The sequence below is a fragment of the Epinephelus lanceolatus genome, chromosome 19 (assembly GCF_041903045.1).
Source record: "Epinephelus lanceolatus isolate andai-2023 chromosome 19, ASM4190304v1, whole genome shotgun sequence".
Lineage (NCBI taxonomy): Eukaryota > Metazoa > Chordata > Actinopteri > Perciformes > Serranidae > Epinephelus > Epinephelus lanceolatus.
Genome location: NC_135752.1, coordinates 29,254,508 through 29,272,678, shown reverse-complemented (window position 1 = coordinate 29,272,678; position 18,171 = coordinate 29,254,508). Strand labels below are relative to the sequence as shown.

Below are 18,171 nucleotides of genomic sequence, written 5' to 3'. Positions count from 1 at the left end.
AACGCCACACACTGACGTAAACCACTCCCGTTTCTATTGTTGACTGGGCAACGAAGGCCTGTCAATCAAAGTGTTGCGTTCAGGTTCAACCCGCCCCTCCCTTTTTTTGTTCTGTATTTAATAACATCAGAGGATTTATCTTTTGATTAATGATTAAATATAGATTTGTTGTCGATGTTTTTTGTATTATAATGCCTCAGTTAATGTTTTATTTATTTATTTATTTATTCAATTACAATCCTAACAATGCCATTTGACTTGCAAGAATATGGTTTATGTAGCGCCTTAGAAATGTAGGGGAGACTGGGGACAGTTGCAACATGTTAAAAATACATCAGATTTCATTTATTAACTTATAATTTTTACCTCAGTGACCACAGTTTGCTGAATATATGCATTGTTATACAATGATATTGCAGTATTATTAATTTATTTTGTATTAATTGTCAAATAACAGTCATTGAGTTTAGTATGTAGGGAGCCCCTCAGTTAGTGACCCTGTTCCTCACTCTTGGCATACTGAGAACATTCATTTCTGTGACTGTTTATCATGTTGGGTGTAGCAGGGGGGCTGGAGCCTATCCCAGCCGACATTGGGTGAGAGGCAGGGTACACCCTGGACAGGTCACCAGACTATCACAGGGCTGACACATAGAGACAGACGACCATACACACTCACATTCACACCTACGGACAATTTAGAGTCACCAATTAACCTGCATGTCTTTGGACTGTGGGAGGAAGCTGGAGCACTCAGGGAACATGCAAACTCCCCAGGCTCGAACCAGGAACGCTCTTGCTGTGAGGCGACAATGCCAACCACTGCACCACTTTGTGCTAAAAACATAAAAATTAAAAATTAGGCACAGTGCGCTCACTCATGAGTGCACCTTTAAGGCAGGGTGCTGCATCCTCAGTGTAAGTTATACTTAAATAAAGATTAGGACAGCGCTCCAATTTGAATTTTTAAAATTACCACATGGACGTTTCAGATAAGAAAGTGTGTATTCTGGCGATAACACAAACAATATACACAGGTAGGGTTAATTATAGCTGACCATGAATACAACAAATGCATCCCTGCAGTGGGAACCACTATATTTCATGGCACATAATCATAAAGTATAAAGCATCAAAATATGTAACAACACAAATATATTCACTACATAAAGAATTCAAATATATTCATAAAAACAAGCAAATAAAATCTCCTCATTTATACCATATGGGGATGAGGACATCAAGAAAATGGATGCTGACTTTATTACCACCTCTCCATGACATGAATAGAACACTTATGTTTACAGATCCTGGGCCTACATGAACATGTGCAATATGAGTATCATCACTGTAGCAGGTTTCTGATTAGAGGAATAGGGGCTGTTGCAACCATCCCCAGCCTCCCCTACTAAATATTTGTATTATTGCTTAGATCCTGTAAGAACTAAATTATATTCCATTGTATTAATGTAGCCTACTGAATAGTGACTTATTTAAGCTTTTTTTATTTCCTTATTTTACTTTACTACCTGTTGTTTCTCAATAATGTTCCAATGTCGTTATTTTTGTGGTCTTTGTGTAGTTTTCCTTTATAACAAGCAAAGAGTAGGCTGTTGCAGTGCAGCCCTCCATTGTTATTGTTCCTGTGTGATAAGTAGGGGATATCCAGTGCCGACTGTTCATTCAGCATTTGCCGGTGATGCCACCTGTCGATAATCCGGCTGCAGTAGTAGCCTGCTGCTCATGAATCAGCACTAAGAGGGCTATTCTTGGGTACTACAAGCGATCACTGTACCTCATCAAACATTTATCACAGAACCATAATTAAGAACAAGGATAAGAGAGCACAGGAGGAGAACATAATAAAAACGTACCATCGCATGCTCGTCAAAATGTACTTGACTGAGACTAAAGAACAGCTGGTGTAGCTAGAAGTCACACTTTTTTCACTCTATCACAGGTACGCTTTTTTTTCGCTTATTTTTTTATTATTATTATTATTACAGTTATTGGTCTGGTTATATTATTTCCTTCGGTCTGTTTTTTTAATTATATTTTTGACTATTTTAATGTCATATTACATAAGCAAGACAGGTTAAAATAACAATAAAAAATAAAAATAAATAAAAAAATCTGTATGGTTCTTTGCGTGGTGTACACGCCCATTTAAAAGGCCAGTAGCACCACCTTGTGGCCAGGGGGACCAAGGTCCAGTGACACACTAGATACATCTCTGCTCACACCCACTACTAGACTTCAACATTGATTAGACGACATTAGATAAATGTTGATGGTTTATTTACACGTATATACAGATGACAATAAGGGTGCCATACAACAACATAATATAAATAAGGTGAATTTCTTTCCAAAAATCAACATATACATAATACACAGAATTTCACATCTGGAATTACCTTAAAATGAGTCCATAAATACATGCAGCACATACATAAGGAAGGATCAAACTCAGATCAAATACATCACATATTGTACAAATAAACAGCGATATTCAGGGAAGATGTGTGCACACAACGGACTGCTTGTGGAAATCACATTCAGTTCTTCGGGGGGGGGGGGGGGGGGGGGGGGGCTGTGTGAGCAACACTCCCTGCAACAGGCAACAAAGTGAGACACATGATAATAAATCAAATCCTGTGGGCAAGCAATGTCTTTTTCTCCGGGAAAAAGCAACAGCACTGCAGCAGCTCCTTGAGCTCTGTTGCCCCTAAAAGGTGCCTGGGACATAACAGCTTTTCAGTTTCACCTGTTTATAACATTTACATGTGTTGTGTGTACATGTGCGTTAAAACACAACTCTGGTATACATTTTCCTCATGGCTCGTTCTCTGCCATTGATTGCACAATGTAAAGGCACTCCTTGTCCCAAATGCACATATACTTATCTGACTCTTTATTCCTAAAAGTACCAGTATATAAAACTTACAGCCATAATCCAAGCTGATGAAAAGGGGGCTCTGGACTACCAGGACAAACAATGAATTCATTGTCTAGTTACAATTACTTCCATTTGGTCTTCAGAATTAACTTTAGGTTTACTATAACAATGGGTGCCATAAAGTGTGTTCACACTACACTGCTATAAGTATGTGGTCACCCTGTTCTTATTCCAAAACCATGGTGCTGCTGTAAGAGCCTCCACGCTTTTGGGAAGAGAAATACTGCATTATAACATAAGCAAGCAATGAATTCTGTTAATTTTGAAGCTATTAGAAACATCAATGTATATAAATTCTACTCTGGACTTGGGAGCATGTCTATGAAAAACTGTCAGGGCTATTTCTCCTTGTTTAAAAAAGTAGCAAAGAGCCAAAAGAAAAATGACACCATTGTTATGTTTTAAATCTCTTATGGCAGATGAAGATTGCTCTCTGTTCCTGTGTTCTCAGTGATGTGAAAGCACAACCACAAACTGCCTCTCCTCAGTTGACGCGGCACGCTCGTATCATCAGCAGCTGCAGCAGGATGAACAGCGGGGAGACGATGAGGCCGTACCACAGGTCTCTGGCTTGCTCCTGCTCCGCCAGCTTCTGGCACAGCAGCACCTCGCACACCAGCTTCAGGCTGAGCACCGTCAGCACCCAGAGGAGCCGCAGCACTGCCAGGCGCTTCTCATTCTCCTGGTAAAGACGGATGGACACGATGGCCGTGAAGTAGGTGCTGAGGCCGTCAGCAGCGAACAGCGGGACGAACACCAGCCACCAGCTCAGCGTGGGGGTGAACATGTCAGCTCGCAGAGCCACCAGCATGCTGAAGACCAGCAAAGCTAGCAGGTGGAGGAAGAGTTCAAAGGTTGCAAAGCCCAGCCACTGGACCAGTTCCCTCAGGGAGAACAGCATAGCTGAGGACTGCAGGGTCTTCAACCAGGGACGGACTGACTGAGGATGGCCGAGTCACGCACTAGGCAGCCCTGGTAAGGGGCCAAAGTGCTCCACAGTTAGCTGGCAAAGGGTGGAGATAAGAGGTCACCAATTACGCCTGGGCACTGGCAGAAATGGTGACGTACTGCAGAGATAAACCACTTCACTCTTTGCTACATCTTCAAATCCACCCTGAGGTGGATGGTTGTGGAGGTGACTGCAGGAAGTGCTCCCAGTGTCTGGAAACCCCTCCTAATGTATGATAAAGAAAGCACAATATCAGAAAAGAGGGTACAGGGTGCTCCATCTGACAGAGCCGATGGAGAAATCAACAAGACACACACCCACAGACTCACTGTAACGTAGAGTAGTCAGGGCCCAAATCACATCTCACTAAATCAGTAAACAGCTAACGTTGGTAAAGATAGGCAGTGATTCCAGCTATCTATAATTTTATTACACTGTCAGCTCAATATTCAGACTGCTTAACCTCAGCTACACACCGGCTGATACTGGTAGACAGTTTAAATTGACACGTAGTATAACATTAACGTTACAGAGCAAGTCAAGCTGCAGTTACATCGATGATACAGACTATAGCCGATGCGAGCAGTACAATGTTAGCTAACCACAGACACTCAGAGATGATACAGACCGTCTAAATACCAGCACAACGCACGTATATGCTTATATAAAATGTTTTTTAATGTAACTACACATCAATTTACCTTAATAACACTCAGGTGTTTTCTCCTCCATCTAACTGGATGCGAAACTGTCAGTACACAAAGCTAACAGACGGTTAGCATCGCTGCTTTTTTTTCCTTCTCGTCGCCTTCTGTGAACTATCGCGAGAAGACTAAACCCGGATTGTACGGTGGCCGAAATAGCGTTTTTAAAAACAGGACATGATAAGTGAAATTAAGGACGCTTTCTTTGAAGGGACCTCCATATTATCCTGTACAGAGCACGAGTTGAAGTCCACTAAGTTTTTTTTGTTTGATCATTCTGTTATTACATTCTTTCCCCATCAAATTAATGTCACCAACTTTTAGAGAGGGCAAGAAAGGTGCTATGAGAGAAAACTGCATGCTGCTTTGTATCACAGCCTACTTTTCAGATTTGGTCACACCCTTTTGTTGAAACAGCAATGTCAAACTTTCTGGAAAAATCTCCAAAGGATAACAAGTTTCCATCTGAACTTACATACAAATGTTAAACCCTTGTTTTACCAATCAGTTTTAAAACTGATTTTATATGAAGGAAGCTTTATGGGAATTTTAGACAACTCAAAATCACATTAAGCAAGAACCTTGTTAAGTAATTTGTTCACATAGATTGAGGGTGAGAAATTCATTCTTTTAACCATTTGATTCTAAAAACCACATCTACAGATTCAAATCTCTTAAACCCCCGTTATCATAATCCCTAACTAAGTGTGATTTTCATAGGAAAAAGTTTTATTTTTCCATATGAACTCAAATATTATGGAGTTAGAATGACGCTTTTGGTGAAGTGTATAAAGAGGGGCAGAAAGAAATAAGTCTCGCATGAGCCAATTGTATAGTGATTTCTGTACAGCTTTCAGTCTAAGAAAAACATTCATTCTTTTCCACTATGCACATTTTTGATATTATTAAACCAAGGTGTTTTACCTCATCTGAGCAAATCTTCTGCCATTTTTGTTTCCGGTTTGTTTTCTGGAAAAGTCCACCTGTTATAATCACCCAACCCTATGATTTCTGTTATATGTTGATGTAATAAAAACACAATAATTTTCATTTGGGTGGTGTCTTTATATCAGTGATACTAAACTTTGAATTTTGAAATTGATTCATAGCGAGATTAATTCATTCATTCATTCATTCATCTTCTAACCACTTCATCCTCTTGAGGGTCACGGGGGGGCTGGAGCCTATCCCAGCTGACATCAGGCGAGAGGCAGGGTACACCCTGGACAGGTCGCCAGACTATCACAGGGCTGACACATAGAGACTAACAACCATTCACACTCACATTCACATCTACGGACAATTTAGAGTTATCAATTAACCTAGTCCCCAAACTGCATGTCTTTGGACTGTGGGAGGAAGCTGGAGTGCCCGGAGGGAACCCACGCTGACACTGGGGCCAACATGCAAACTCCACACAGAAGGGCTCCAATTCACACCAGTGGCTCCAACACCCGGGATCGAACCGGCAACCCTCTTGCTGTGAGGCGACAGTGCTAACAACCACACCACTGTGCCGCCTTCATACTGAGATTTTTTTTTTTTTATTTTTTATTTTGAATGTAAATAAGGTGCCACAGTGCATTAAAACCTATTAAAATAGAGCTTGCTTATAAAAAAAAAAGTACCAGGGGAGGATCTGGGGTCCAGCCTGAGTCCCAAATGTCTTAAAATCCTAGAATTACCCCTGCGTTCACCTGACCTGTTTGTGGCTGCTGAGACTGAATTTGCCTCATTTATTAATTTCAAATGATAAATATTATTAATGTTTGTTTATTAAATGGCCCTTGGCCTCCTATCATTTTGCAAAAGTGGCCCCAAGGCTAAGCAAGTTGAGTATCCCTGCTTTACAGCTAGCTTATTGTAAGAAAGCCTCTAGCCAGTAGGTGGCGGTAGTGCGCCATCACGTCGCCGCACGTCGCCCGCTAATCCTCGGATTCAACCGAAGAAGAAACACTGGCAGTTGACTGAAGTGTGGAGAAGTAGCAGACTCTCGTACTCACAGGTAAGTATGCTGTGTTCATGTAGCAGTTATGTGGTATTTATAGATATTTTCGGATTGTAATATCACAGATATGAGTCGTTAGTCGCCGTGGGTCGTGGCTTTAACAGTCTCTGTACATTTTATAGTTAGTATGAAGGTGTTTTCCCAGCCAAGGTGACAATGACATGTTATAATAGCAACTTAGCCTCTCCTTTAGTTTAATGGCACACGAACTGTCAAAAAACACACACGTGCCTGTTAAAAGGCAGCCACAGCGGCCACTAGTAGTGTGTGTTTTAGAGCTGACAGAAATGGCGTGACATGTTTAAGGTGCAGTTTGGCATTTCCATCTGCCACAGTGCTTCATATCCGAGGTCAGAAGGTAGTGGAAGGTACATTAATACAGCAAGAGTAAGATCAGATCATGTAAGCATTACCGTTTCTACAATCACAGCACGGAATAAATGCTGTTTGTGGTTATTGCTTATCTTTATGCCCCCTACGAGAAGTCCATTTGAAAGCCTGCAGCCTGCTCTCTCTGCAGTGAGACAGAGCCAAGCTGCTGTTTAGAGAAGCAGCATCACGCATGCCTGGTCAGTTTTACTGGTGACTGAGCTGAGATAAAGCACAGAGGTGTGAGAGCGCTTTTCTGACTCAAGTCCAAGCAGAACCTGACCTCCTCCCTGTGTCACGCTCTGTCTTCTATCACTAATGGTCTCTCTGTCTCAGGGTAAAGATGCAGACACCAGCGGAGTCCATCCTCCACAGCGGCTACTTCCACCCAACACTAAGATACTGGCAGACCTGTGCCACTGATTTAAGACCTGACAATCTCATCTACCCCATCTTCATCACGTAAGTGAGATTTAAATCACATGGAAGGGCAAAAAATATAAGTACAGGATACTGACTCCTTGATGTGACAGAGATCAGGGGTCGGCAACTATGAAATGACTTTGGACTTCAATAATTAGGTGTTTTCATCACGAGGAGTCAAGTGTAGTACAATATTTTTGACTTTAAGCTAAAATGGACTTGGTCTCAATCTTTGTTCTTTGTTCCTCTTTCCCACAGAGACAGTGCAGATGCAGTGGAGCCCATTGGCAGCCTGCCGGGTCAGGCCAGGTAAGAGTCATCGTGACAAATCCTATCACACTCATTCCATAACTGTGAACCATTAACATTAAAGCACCTGTTTTTCTCTGAGCAATTGCAAAAACACAGTTTTAATTGCCCTGTGTTGACTGGGGGGATTCAAGTGTCCATTTAAACAAAAACCGCATGACCTGCAGCTGTGCACCCACTGAGGGTGTTGTCTTCAGATAAAAGCAGTCAGGCAGGGTGGACCCAGAGCCAAACACTGGACCTGGACTAAGATAAGAAGAGAATCCGTTAGACCTCTATTGCCCACAACAAAACCAAAATGCAAACTGGCTCTTACATTTCATGTTCTTCTGAATTACAAGACACAGGGACTGAACTGCACTCAGTTGTTGTAGTTCCTGTTTGAAAAGGGAAATGTTTTGCCAATATTTGTAAAGATATCTAGTTTCTATTTTTTTTAATAAAACTTGATAAGGGTGATCATTGTTATTGCAATTTCAGGCATTGTGTGAAAGGCCCTTTTGTGTTTATGTTGCATGTTTTCCCATCCATAGATATGGGGTGAACAAGCTGGAGGGAATGTTGCGGCCGCTTGTGGAGAACGGTTTGAAGTGTGTGCTGATTTTTGGTGTCCCTGCAAAAATAGAAAAGGTATGTAAGACCAAAAGATGGGGAAAAAGACACAACAAAGGGACAACTCACCCCCAAATCAAAAATAAATATTTTTCCTCTTACCGAAATGCTTTTTATCAGTCTTAATTGTTTTGGTGTGATGTGCTGAGTGTTGGATATTAGCCGTAGAGATGGTTGCTTTATCTCAAATATGATGGAACTAGATGGCACTCAGATTGTGGTGCTCAAAGTGTCTCTTTTCTAGGAACTGTTTTCTTTCTACTGAACTACACTCATCAACTGTATCACTGCGCAGAAGGAAGTATGCATCTACTCATGGATAAGAGGCTTGTGTTCTAGCAGCGCAAGATTTAAGCATTATGGCCTCCTCCTGGGTTGAGCTGTAACGTTAGCTAGCTCAGTGGTGCTAGGTGAGCTAGCAGTAGTGATGTGGTCAGTGGGTGTTGTTCAGTAGAAAGGAAATAGTTCCTGCATGAAACTGTTCACAAAAAGGCCTGTGGATTAAAGTGAGTAACTAGGTCATGAATTTCTAGTTCCATTATATTGGAGGGAAGGCAGACATCTCTACGGCCAATATCTCCAACACTCAGCAAATCACACCATAACAATCTAGATTGATAAATAGCACTACAGGTAAGAGGAATAATATTTACTTTTGATTTGGGGGTGAACTGTTCCTTTAAAGGCAGAAGAGTGGAAACAGTTGCAGCATCAGGTTAATGCCCACAGTTGTTGAATGAAATGTTCTGAGTGGCAAACCTTTCGTGTTAGGACGACAGAGGTTCCGGTGCCGACACAGACGACACGCCGGCTGTACTGGCAGTGAAGAAGATCCGATCTCTGTTCCCGGAGCTGCTGGTGGCGTGCGATGTCTGCTTGTGTCCCTACACATCACATGGACACTGTGGTCAGTGTCCTCTCTTCATTTAACCTAAACAGCAGCATAAAGAGATCGTGCCCATGTTTTGGATTTCATTACTAGCGTTTTGTTTTGTTTTTTCAATTTTATTCCCCACAGGTATTCTGAACGATGACGGTACTCTGAACAATGACGCCAGCTGTCTGCGTTTGGCGGAAGTGGCGCTGGCCTATGCCCGAGCTGGTAAATCCTGTTTCCCGTTTTTCAAAGTTTTCCCACTTTAGAAAACAAACAACCTCTCAGTGAGCCTCTGTACTTGATTTGAATGATCTATGAAAGTTAGGGATGCATCAGTGTGTTCATTTATTTATTTATTTATTGAGCCTTTATCATAATATTTTCACCTGTTTCAGTTGTAGAGATGCTGAGAGGTCTACATCTGTCATTTTTCCTTACAAATGCTGTGCAAATGCAAGTGGAAAACAAGCTTTTCAAACATTCTTTCTGTAATAAATTGGATATTAAGAAGGAAAATATGCTGGTTTAATTGTATTGGCATTTGAAAGTTGTTTTCACGAACAGCCTCACAGAGCCAGGGCAACCATGTCGTTTGCATTCTGAGAGTTTGGGCAAGTTTCACAATTAGTTACATTCTACAGTAAAAGATCAATTTAAAAAAATTCTTTATTTTGAACTAAACTGACATAGCTTTTGTCATCCAGTAATGACAATGTGTTGTTGCATTCCTAATCATGTTGTCTTGGTGTTGCTCTGCAGGCTGTCACATCATCGCTCCCTCTGATATGATGGATGGAAGAGTCAGAGCCATCAAACAAGCCCTGATATCCAATGGTTTGGGGAACAAGGTAAAGGAATGAAAATCCCTGCAGTTTGAAGAAAGATAGATGTACAAAGTAAAATCAATCATAACCTCAAAGGAAGTTTTACAAAAGTTCACTTTATTCTCTATTTTTCTTTAAAGTCAATAAATCTCATCAAAAGACCAAAAGGTATTCAGTATTGTGATTTCGGGAATGATATATTTTATTGACATTTTAGATGTTTATTGAGTTTATATTGTGACTTTGCTGTTTTGATATTACTGGTGCTGCTCTAGAAACATTTAGTTAATAGTTAACATTCAGTTTTAGTCCTGGTATTGTATTGGAAATACCCCCAATCGAATCAATATCGAACTGAAAATCGAATCGAGTCGGGACCATGTGAATCGAAATCGAATCAGTTCAGGAAATCAGTGGTGATACCCAGCCATAATATTCCCATACTGTGTGCAGCAAACACGAACTCAAACAGGAATATATCAGCAGCGCAGCAGCATACGATGGTGCATGTGATTTATACAGTGAGTAATAACATGAAAGGCACAATGTTTTACAGCATCCTTCTAGTTTAGGCACTGGTCAGGTACATTCATAAAAAGCAGATCACTGTCATCCAGTTAGGGTAAAAAAAGTTGCTGAAAGCAAATGCTTCTTTGCTTGGAGGAAAAAGTGCATTTGTTGGACTTTTTCAACCGCAGATTAATTCATATTTGGTCCTCTGGTGGATATTTACGGCAGCAGGATGGTGTTTGAGGCATTGACTTGAAATGGTAATGAAGGAACATGTCACCCAGTTATACTGTGTGGATCACTGATGTATTGTTAATAGTTTTCGGACAAAAACAGAGCTCTCTGGCACAGAGGAATAAGATATCAGGGTTGGATACACACAGTACTTGTTAGCAGATTCAATTCCTTGTTGGTTTGGTCTTTTCATGGGGTTTGTTGACAGAAAGAAAATCATAAAGGACGCGACAAGATGTTTCAGAAAAGCAGTTTTTAGCATTTTCTTCTCTTTGCTCTCCTCCAGGTTTCAGTGCTGAGCTACAGTGCAAAGTTTGCCTCTTGTTATTATGGACCTTTCAGGTAAGCATGCACTTTAGGATGAGGTTTAAACAGACAAGTGAAATAGCACTTTGAAGTGAGAACAAACTTTCTGCTGTTTTAATGTACAGAGATGCTGCTCAGTCCAAACCTGCGTTTGGGGACAGACGCTGCTACCAGCTGCCTCCTGGAGCGAGAGGACTCGCCATTCGGGCTGTGGTAAGTTGATTTGTGTGTGTGTACATTTGGTTTACAGGTGTTATGATGAAGCAGTCACAGGAGATCTCACCATTGTTCTGTGCTGCAGGATCGAGATGTGAGAGAAGGAGCTGATATGCTGATGGTGAAACCAGGTCTGCCTTATCTGGACATCGTGAGAGAAGTCAAGGACAAGGTGTGTAACTGAATCATTGAATCATTGTATTTCAGAGAAATCCCAGAAGCATATTTAGAAAAATGTCAGAGATTTCCTTTAAAATATTTTGATATATCAGTGTGCCTTTTGGAGGAAGTGTCCACATTGTTATTAATCTTTCCTTTTCCTCATGTGCCTCTTCAGTTCCCCACTCACCCCCTGGCGGTGTACAACGTGTCGGGGGAGTTTGCCATGATGTGGCACGGAGCGCAGGCCGGAGCGTTTGACCTGCGAGCCGCTGTGATGGAGGCCATGACTGCATTCCGCAGGGCAGGTGAGAGGAGAGGACTTTATGTGACACGACGCTCAGACCCCCTAAACAAAGACCGTGTACATACTACATTGGCTAAATTTGTTAATGTATCTTTGGCCCTCCCTCCACACTGAGCCAATATTTTTATCACTCAGAAAGAGAGACTGTATTAATTAAAAAAAACAGGTTTTGTTTTCAGGTGTAACTGCTGTTGTAGTCTAAGGTTTCAGAGTGAAATGATGGACCTCCATTTCTCATGCGTCTTTGTCAGAAAGCTGTGTCACCAGTGTAGCTACATAGTCTAAAAGATCTGATTTGAGAAACAATGTAATTTCCCCGAAGTCTGAAAGTAGCCTTAAATGTTCTGTTTGTGACATTCAGAGCATTAATACAGCAGCAAACCACTGTCTGCTATGTAGAGATATAGTGGAGTAATGGTGTCCTGAGCAGAGACTGAAGTCACGCTCCCTCTGTGTGTGTGTTGTAAGCTGAGCTTCTCTGTGGTTTGTTGTGGTAAACTGGTCCGGCCGTCCTTGCATGTTAGTGCATGAGTGCGTCCAACTGGCTAGCTCATCACTGCCGATTTGCACTGAGCTCATACTGCGGTTACAGCTGATTTCGAGACAGCGTTGTTGCAGAAACTTAGCACTCATGCTCTGGTTCCCCTGTGGTTAGCAACATTAGCACTGTCAGCACTGTTGCCATTATTTAGCGCTGTTTATGGAGTTAGCATCGTTAGCTGCTAGCCGCCGGCTCCACCACCTCCATGTTGAGAACCATGTCCAGACACATACAATCTGAAGTAGGCATCGCGCCTCTTTAAAGGGAAATTTTGGTTTATTTCAACCTGTCTCCTATCGTCCTAAATTTGTTTCAAGTGACTAGTGACATAAAAATAATAATTAGCATGTTAGCCATTAGCCTAGATACAGCCAGGGCGCATAGTAGCATCTGTTAAAACGTAAGTGAACGGGCAACCTTCAAGTGCAAAGTTAGTCCACTAAACAAGCTTTTTTCCCACAAAGACCACCTCATATCATTAAGATAAATGTCAGAGAACATATAGAAAACGACATGTAAACATGTTGCCTTACCTTACCAGTGTGCTGCCATGTTTGTTTACCATTTAGCTCTGCTTTCCAAAGCGCGGCCGAAATATCGCGAGAACAAACAGCGATCTCATACCGTTCCTGAAATCTCGCAAGAACAAGCAGCAACAGCTGGAAGGCAGAACCGGACAGTAGCCTGAAAAGTTCATTCATTTTTTTTATGAAAGATTTATAGAATAATGGCTGACTTTTTGCCAGACTTTGACTTTGTGGAGGAGGAATTTGATTTTGCAGAGTTTGATGGCCACCCTTATTTATTTGAGCCAGAATACACTGACGAAGAGCTTCGTGAAATTGAAGAACGGAGGAGGAGGAGAGAGAGGCGCAACAGGTAGAGGACGAGAGAGGAGGAATGGCTGCTGCAAGGCTGCGTAGCTCTGGAGATTGGTGGTGTAACGTTACCTGTGAATGCTGTAACCCAGTGCCCACAGAAGAGGAATGCCTCTGTTGCAAGGAATGGGACCGGTTGCAGCCTTATTTTCAAGGTCTGGATGTGACCGAGGACGAGACACCTCCATCTGGAGTAGTATCCAGCTGGGCTTAATCTAGAGCTGGCGAGATTTCAGGCACGGTATGAGATCGCTGCTTGTTCTCGCGATATTTCGGCCGTGCTTTGGAAAGCAGAGCTAAATGGTAAACAAACATGGCAGCACACCGGTAAGGTAAGACAACACGTTTACATGTCGTTTTCTATATGTTCTCTGACATTTATCCTAACGATATGAGGCGGTCTTTGTGGGAAAAAAAGCTTTTTTAGTGGACTAACTTTGCACCTGAAGGTTGCCCGTTCACTTACGTTTTAACAGGTCTGACGCTACTATGCACCCCGGCTGTATCTAGGCTAACAGCTAACATGCTAACTATTATTTTTATGTCACTAGTCACTTGAAACAAATTTAGGATGATAGGAGACAGGTTGAAATAAACCAAAATTTCCCTTTAAGCCTCAGCTCTGCTTTCAGCATGGACATGAGCTGACGCAGAAAAGTTCGGATCTTTTATACTCCTTGCAGGTTTCTCCTCACGACAAACTGATATTCTCCCAAACTGCATGAGGCAGCGTATAGAAAAGTCACATCTACAGCATGATTTCTCACCCACACACGCTCACAGACGCGTCAATCATCAATCAAGCATTAGACAATCCAACAAGCACTGCCTTAGAAGCACACTGAAGCCCTCAGTGAGCGTACACGTACTGTGTGTGTTCATTATTTCCTCAAAAAAAAAAATGAATTAGCGTGTTTGTCTTGGTTCACATTTGCACATTGAATGTAATTGTCTGTGTATACTTGTATATGTATTAAAGTTCAAAATATGAATGTTGCTGTAACATAGATCTGTGTCAGTTCAGCTCTCGATGTCATCAGACTTGATGGTAATAGTATTTCCACACTCTGTGATGCAGGTGCTGACATCATCATCACCTATTACACACCGCAGCTGCTCACCTGGCTGAAGGAGTAAAAAGCCAAATATCTGAGGCCAAAGGATGCACGGACCTAGAGACGGACCTAGAGACGGACCAACAGGCAGACCCCTTTAAAAAGTGCAAACCTGCTGTTGACTCAATCTATTAAGAAACCAGTTTATTTTTAGACCTTTATTTTTCTGTTCAGCTTTGAGATAATATCAGGTCGATAGCAGCACTTATCATTTTTAAAGAGTTCTTTATCCAAGGTATATTTTTCTGTTGAAGCTTTAAAGGGCTAACAGGGAACTGAACACAGAATGTAAACGCTGACAATCTCGTTAGTTGTCGTCAAGCAGAAAGTGTCTCCTGTGTGTCACTGGGATCAGCATTAAATGAAGTTAGTCATCTCTTTTTACTAATGTGATTATGGTATGTATATTTGTATGAATCGTGGCCATAAAAATGTCTCATATCTATGTTACTGCTGCCTCGGCTTTAGCGCTGTTGTCCTCTAACAAGCTCTTATTGACCAGAGGGAATAAAACCATTTAATCAGAGCGACATGTGTTTTTCTTTTTAAAGATGATGCATTTTATTTATTTATTTGTTTATTTCGATGGGGTATTTTTAATTCTCTATGCTGCAGATCTCTGAACTTCTTCACTCCTGGAATATTTCCATGATGTCGACAGTAAAATGACTCATCACTAAACTAAAGAAGTTATAAGGTGGATCTTTTTGAAGTGTAAAGCCCTTGACTGTTGACATCTGAAACTTCTAGAAAAGCGCTAATAGGATGAGTCATTATTGTTGGGTAATTCAAGGTGCTGCTGTGTGGGCGGAGGCAATTACAGCTGGACAGGACAAAAACATGCATAAGCAGCAATCAGCACCATCCAGACCCATGGTGCTGTTTTAATTGGCCAGAATACTGCAGGATGTGTCCTTTCACAAACACACTTCAGTATCTTTTGCCAACAAGGATGAGTGTGATGTTTCAGCTGTCAAGTTACAGTCAGTTCAAACTTTAAAAGGGCAGCAGGAAGAGGTAATGGCAAACCAACCTCTGAGCTCCCTGAGGACATGCATGTGCACAGACCTGCTCACCAAAAATATAATTATCTTGTAATGTGCCACAGAAGTTAGATGATAAGTTAGTCTGTGGCTTGTTATCTCTGAAAATGAGGCATTGTCTACTTATGACCAGTCGTCACAGCCTTGACTTGAGAAATGTTTGCTTTGTCACATTTGAATAAGTTTTATTAGCAGCACAGTTCTAAGGATGGTAATGTTGGTAGGCTGGAAGCAGCAGAAGAATTGGAAGACATTTAGGAATCACGGAGCTAATTAGTCAGTGACAATTCATGTGTAGCTTCACAAATTGACTAAGCCAGACTTGCAGAAAAAAAAAAAGCAGATTTCAAACCATTGTAAAAAATTCATCAGTTATCGAAACAAAAATATATATATTGCATCTAGACAGCATGGAGATGTTGGTAATTTGTTTGTAACAATGATTGATTTGTTCCATAAGTGAAAAACTGATGAAATTGCCATTTTTACATTGACTCCAATTGATCACATTAGAGCAAAATTCAAAATGCTGTCAAAAATTCAGTTTTTGAGATAAAATTCTGAAATTTGCCACACATCATCTACCATGACTCTAGAATTTTGTCCTTTTTTTCCTGAACATTTAAGATTTATTTAGCAAGAATTTGCATGTATATGTTTACAGTACCGTTTACAGTCAAAGATTTTGATGCACTGTAGGCTCAATTTTTGATAAATCAAAAATCTGAGAAGCATAGTTTTTGTAGGACAGTCTGAAGATGCTCTGTAGCAAGTTTGGTGTCAATTGAGCGTGTGGCTGTTAATTTTGACTGGAGGTCTGCATTGCTCTTTGCGAGACCATCCAGTGAAGCCTCAGCAGTAGCTTTATCGTTTCTTAACGTCGACCAGTCTCTCATTACGTGAAGTCTTTCCTTCTTGTACTCAGCCATGTCCCTTTCCATCTTCTGAATTATTCTGTCCTTGCCTTTGACAGTCCCCTGTAAGTCGAATACCTCCTCTGTCAAATCCTTTTGACGACTGATAGTCCTCTTTAACTCCCAATTTTGGTCTTTCAGCTCCATGAGTTGATCTTTAATCCTCTTTTGTTCTGACCTCTCTGCTCTCAGTGCACTGACAAAGTCCTGTTTTTGTTCTTGAAGTTTTGCCTCTAGACTAGCCAGTTGTTGTTTGTAGTCGTTCACCTCAATGATATGACTATCACTGAGCTGTTTCACCTCAGCAGCGTGTGTTTCGTTATCTGTTCTTTGCTCCTTCTTTAGTGCAGCGACACTGTCATGGCTGTCGCTAAGCTCCTTTTCCAATGCCTCTACAGCACACTTGCAAATCCAGGATTCTTTTGTTGAGGTCAAAGGTTTCGACAGTTAGTTTTCCCTTTTTGATGTCACTCTCCTCGCATTGTCTTTGCAGGTCCTGGATTTTGACTTCGGCAGTTTTTAAATCTGCCTCAAGAGCCTGAAGTTGAAATGTTTTTTTCACATTCATTTCTATCACTTCATCTCTCTCAAATTCCAGGCGGTCTATTCGCCATTGTTCATTGCTGTTTGTCACTTTTTTAGCTGTTGACATTAACCAGGGAAGGTGTAGGGCTTGTGTGATACAGAGCTCGTTAAAGGGACCACCTAAAAAGTGTATTTCATCTGGATTGGCGTGGTTCTGCAGGATGTAGCAGGGTCATTATACGAAAACGTGCCATTTTGTGTCTCTCAAACAAAACTGTGCTGTAAATGTCAATAAACAATAAATACACTATAATCATTTTAGAATTTATTTTCCATGATATCTCTTGTAACATTAAAACAATGTAAAATTTTATTTATTTTGTTTTCAAAGAGTTTTAAACACCTTTTTGTATGAAGCATCATTCAAAAACTGTAAAAATGGCCTGTCGCTCAACATGATTGTTTTACTTTTACTAGCTATTAAGGCCCAAAAAAGTCAAACTATCATAAAAACATTAACTTATATATAAAGCCTCAAGTGTCCTTTCATTATTCATGAATGGGTTTTAATCCTAATATATGTAAAATGTTGTAAAAAAAACATCAATTTAGTCGGGTCACCAGGTAGTCGTCAACCCTGTTACTTTTAATGAAAACACCCCTTCTGAGATAATGGACTGCTCCGAAAGTTGCATCATCAGTGAGTGAAATCAGCTTCCGTTTGTGAACATGCTGGTGAAAAGACAAATAAGTGTCCTCTTCTTTTCATGATTTTTCTTAGAGTTATATAATGTTTGACAGAGGGGGACAAGCTTATTGTGTCAGCCCTGTTTCCACAAAAGGACACGTTAAAAAGATATTTGTTCGAAATAACAAATATCTAAAATATTCGAATTTTAATGTACATAAATAACATGATATAAGCCTCTAATGAATGCACACCATGTGGTCTCATGACCTTCACCACATGGCTAGTAATGGCTGCCAAGAACGTTTTTCGTCTGTGAAAGTGTCAATTGCAAATGAGCGTATTCATCCATGGATAAAACATAAACACCTCAATATTCCCACTGTACAAACACACTCAGTGTAACAAGGGGAGATTTATCCTTCAAAGTATATCAGATTTGTTGTAAATATGCATTTAAAACATTTTCAAACACTAATTGGTGTAACGTAACAGGGTTGACAAAACACACATATGCATGTTGATTAAATGTGGAAAAAAATAAAAAAATAAGATAGCCTGAGATGGCACAGCACCTATTTCTGATAGGTAAGGATCTATTTAATCCAAAAAGGGTCATAAATAGTTTTAAAACAGTACTTTGAAAATCAAACATTAAGAATGGGAAATGGCACGTTTTCATATAATGACCCTATTAGCTA

At 40.8% G+C, this 18,171-nt stretch overlaps 2 protein-coding genes across 2 annotated transcripts; one reads left to right on the top strand and one right to left on the bottom strand.

Annotated features, from left to right (window-relative positions):
- Nucleotides 1-2,281: 2,281 nt before the first annotated feature.
- Nucleotides 2,282-4,732, bottom strand: tmem203 (transmembrane protein 203). Its single transcript, XM_033646394.2, has 2 exons — nucleotides 4,610-4,732; nucleotides 2,282-4,133 (listed from the first exon to the last, which is right to left on the bottom strand). Exon 2 carries the CDS (start codon nucleotides 3,858-3,860, stop codon nucleotides 3,444-3,446), a length of 417 nt encoding a protein of 138 aa, XP_033502285.2. The 5' UTR covers nucleotides 3,861-4,133; nucleotides 4,610-4,732; the 3' UTR covers nucleotides 2,282-3,443.
- A 1,816-nt stretch (nucleotides 4,733-6,548) lies between these two features.
- Nucleotides 6,549-14,826, top strand: alad (aminolevulinate dehydratase). The gene is made up of 12 exons (XM_033646367.2): nucleotides 6,549-6,617; nucleotides 7,326-7,451; nucleotides 7,671-7,721; nucleotides 8,255-8,351; nucleotides 9,105-9,240; nucleotides 9,352-9,435; nucleotides 9,970-10,058; nucleotides 11,065-11,120; nucleotides 11,210-11,297; nucleotides 11,386-11,472; nucleotides 11,638-11,767; nucleotides 14,264-14,826. The coding sequence occupies exons 2-12, from the start codon at nucleotides 7,333-7,335 to the stop codon at nucleotides 14,320-14,322; spliced, it is 996 nt and encodes a 331-aa protein (XP_033502258.1). The 5' UTR covers nucleotides 6,549-6,617; nucleotides 7,326-7,332; the 3' UTR covers nucleotides 14,323-14,826.
- Nucleotides 14,827-18,171: the final 3,345 nt, after the last annotated feature.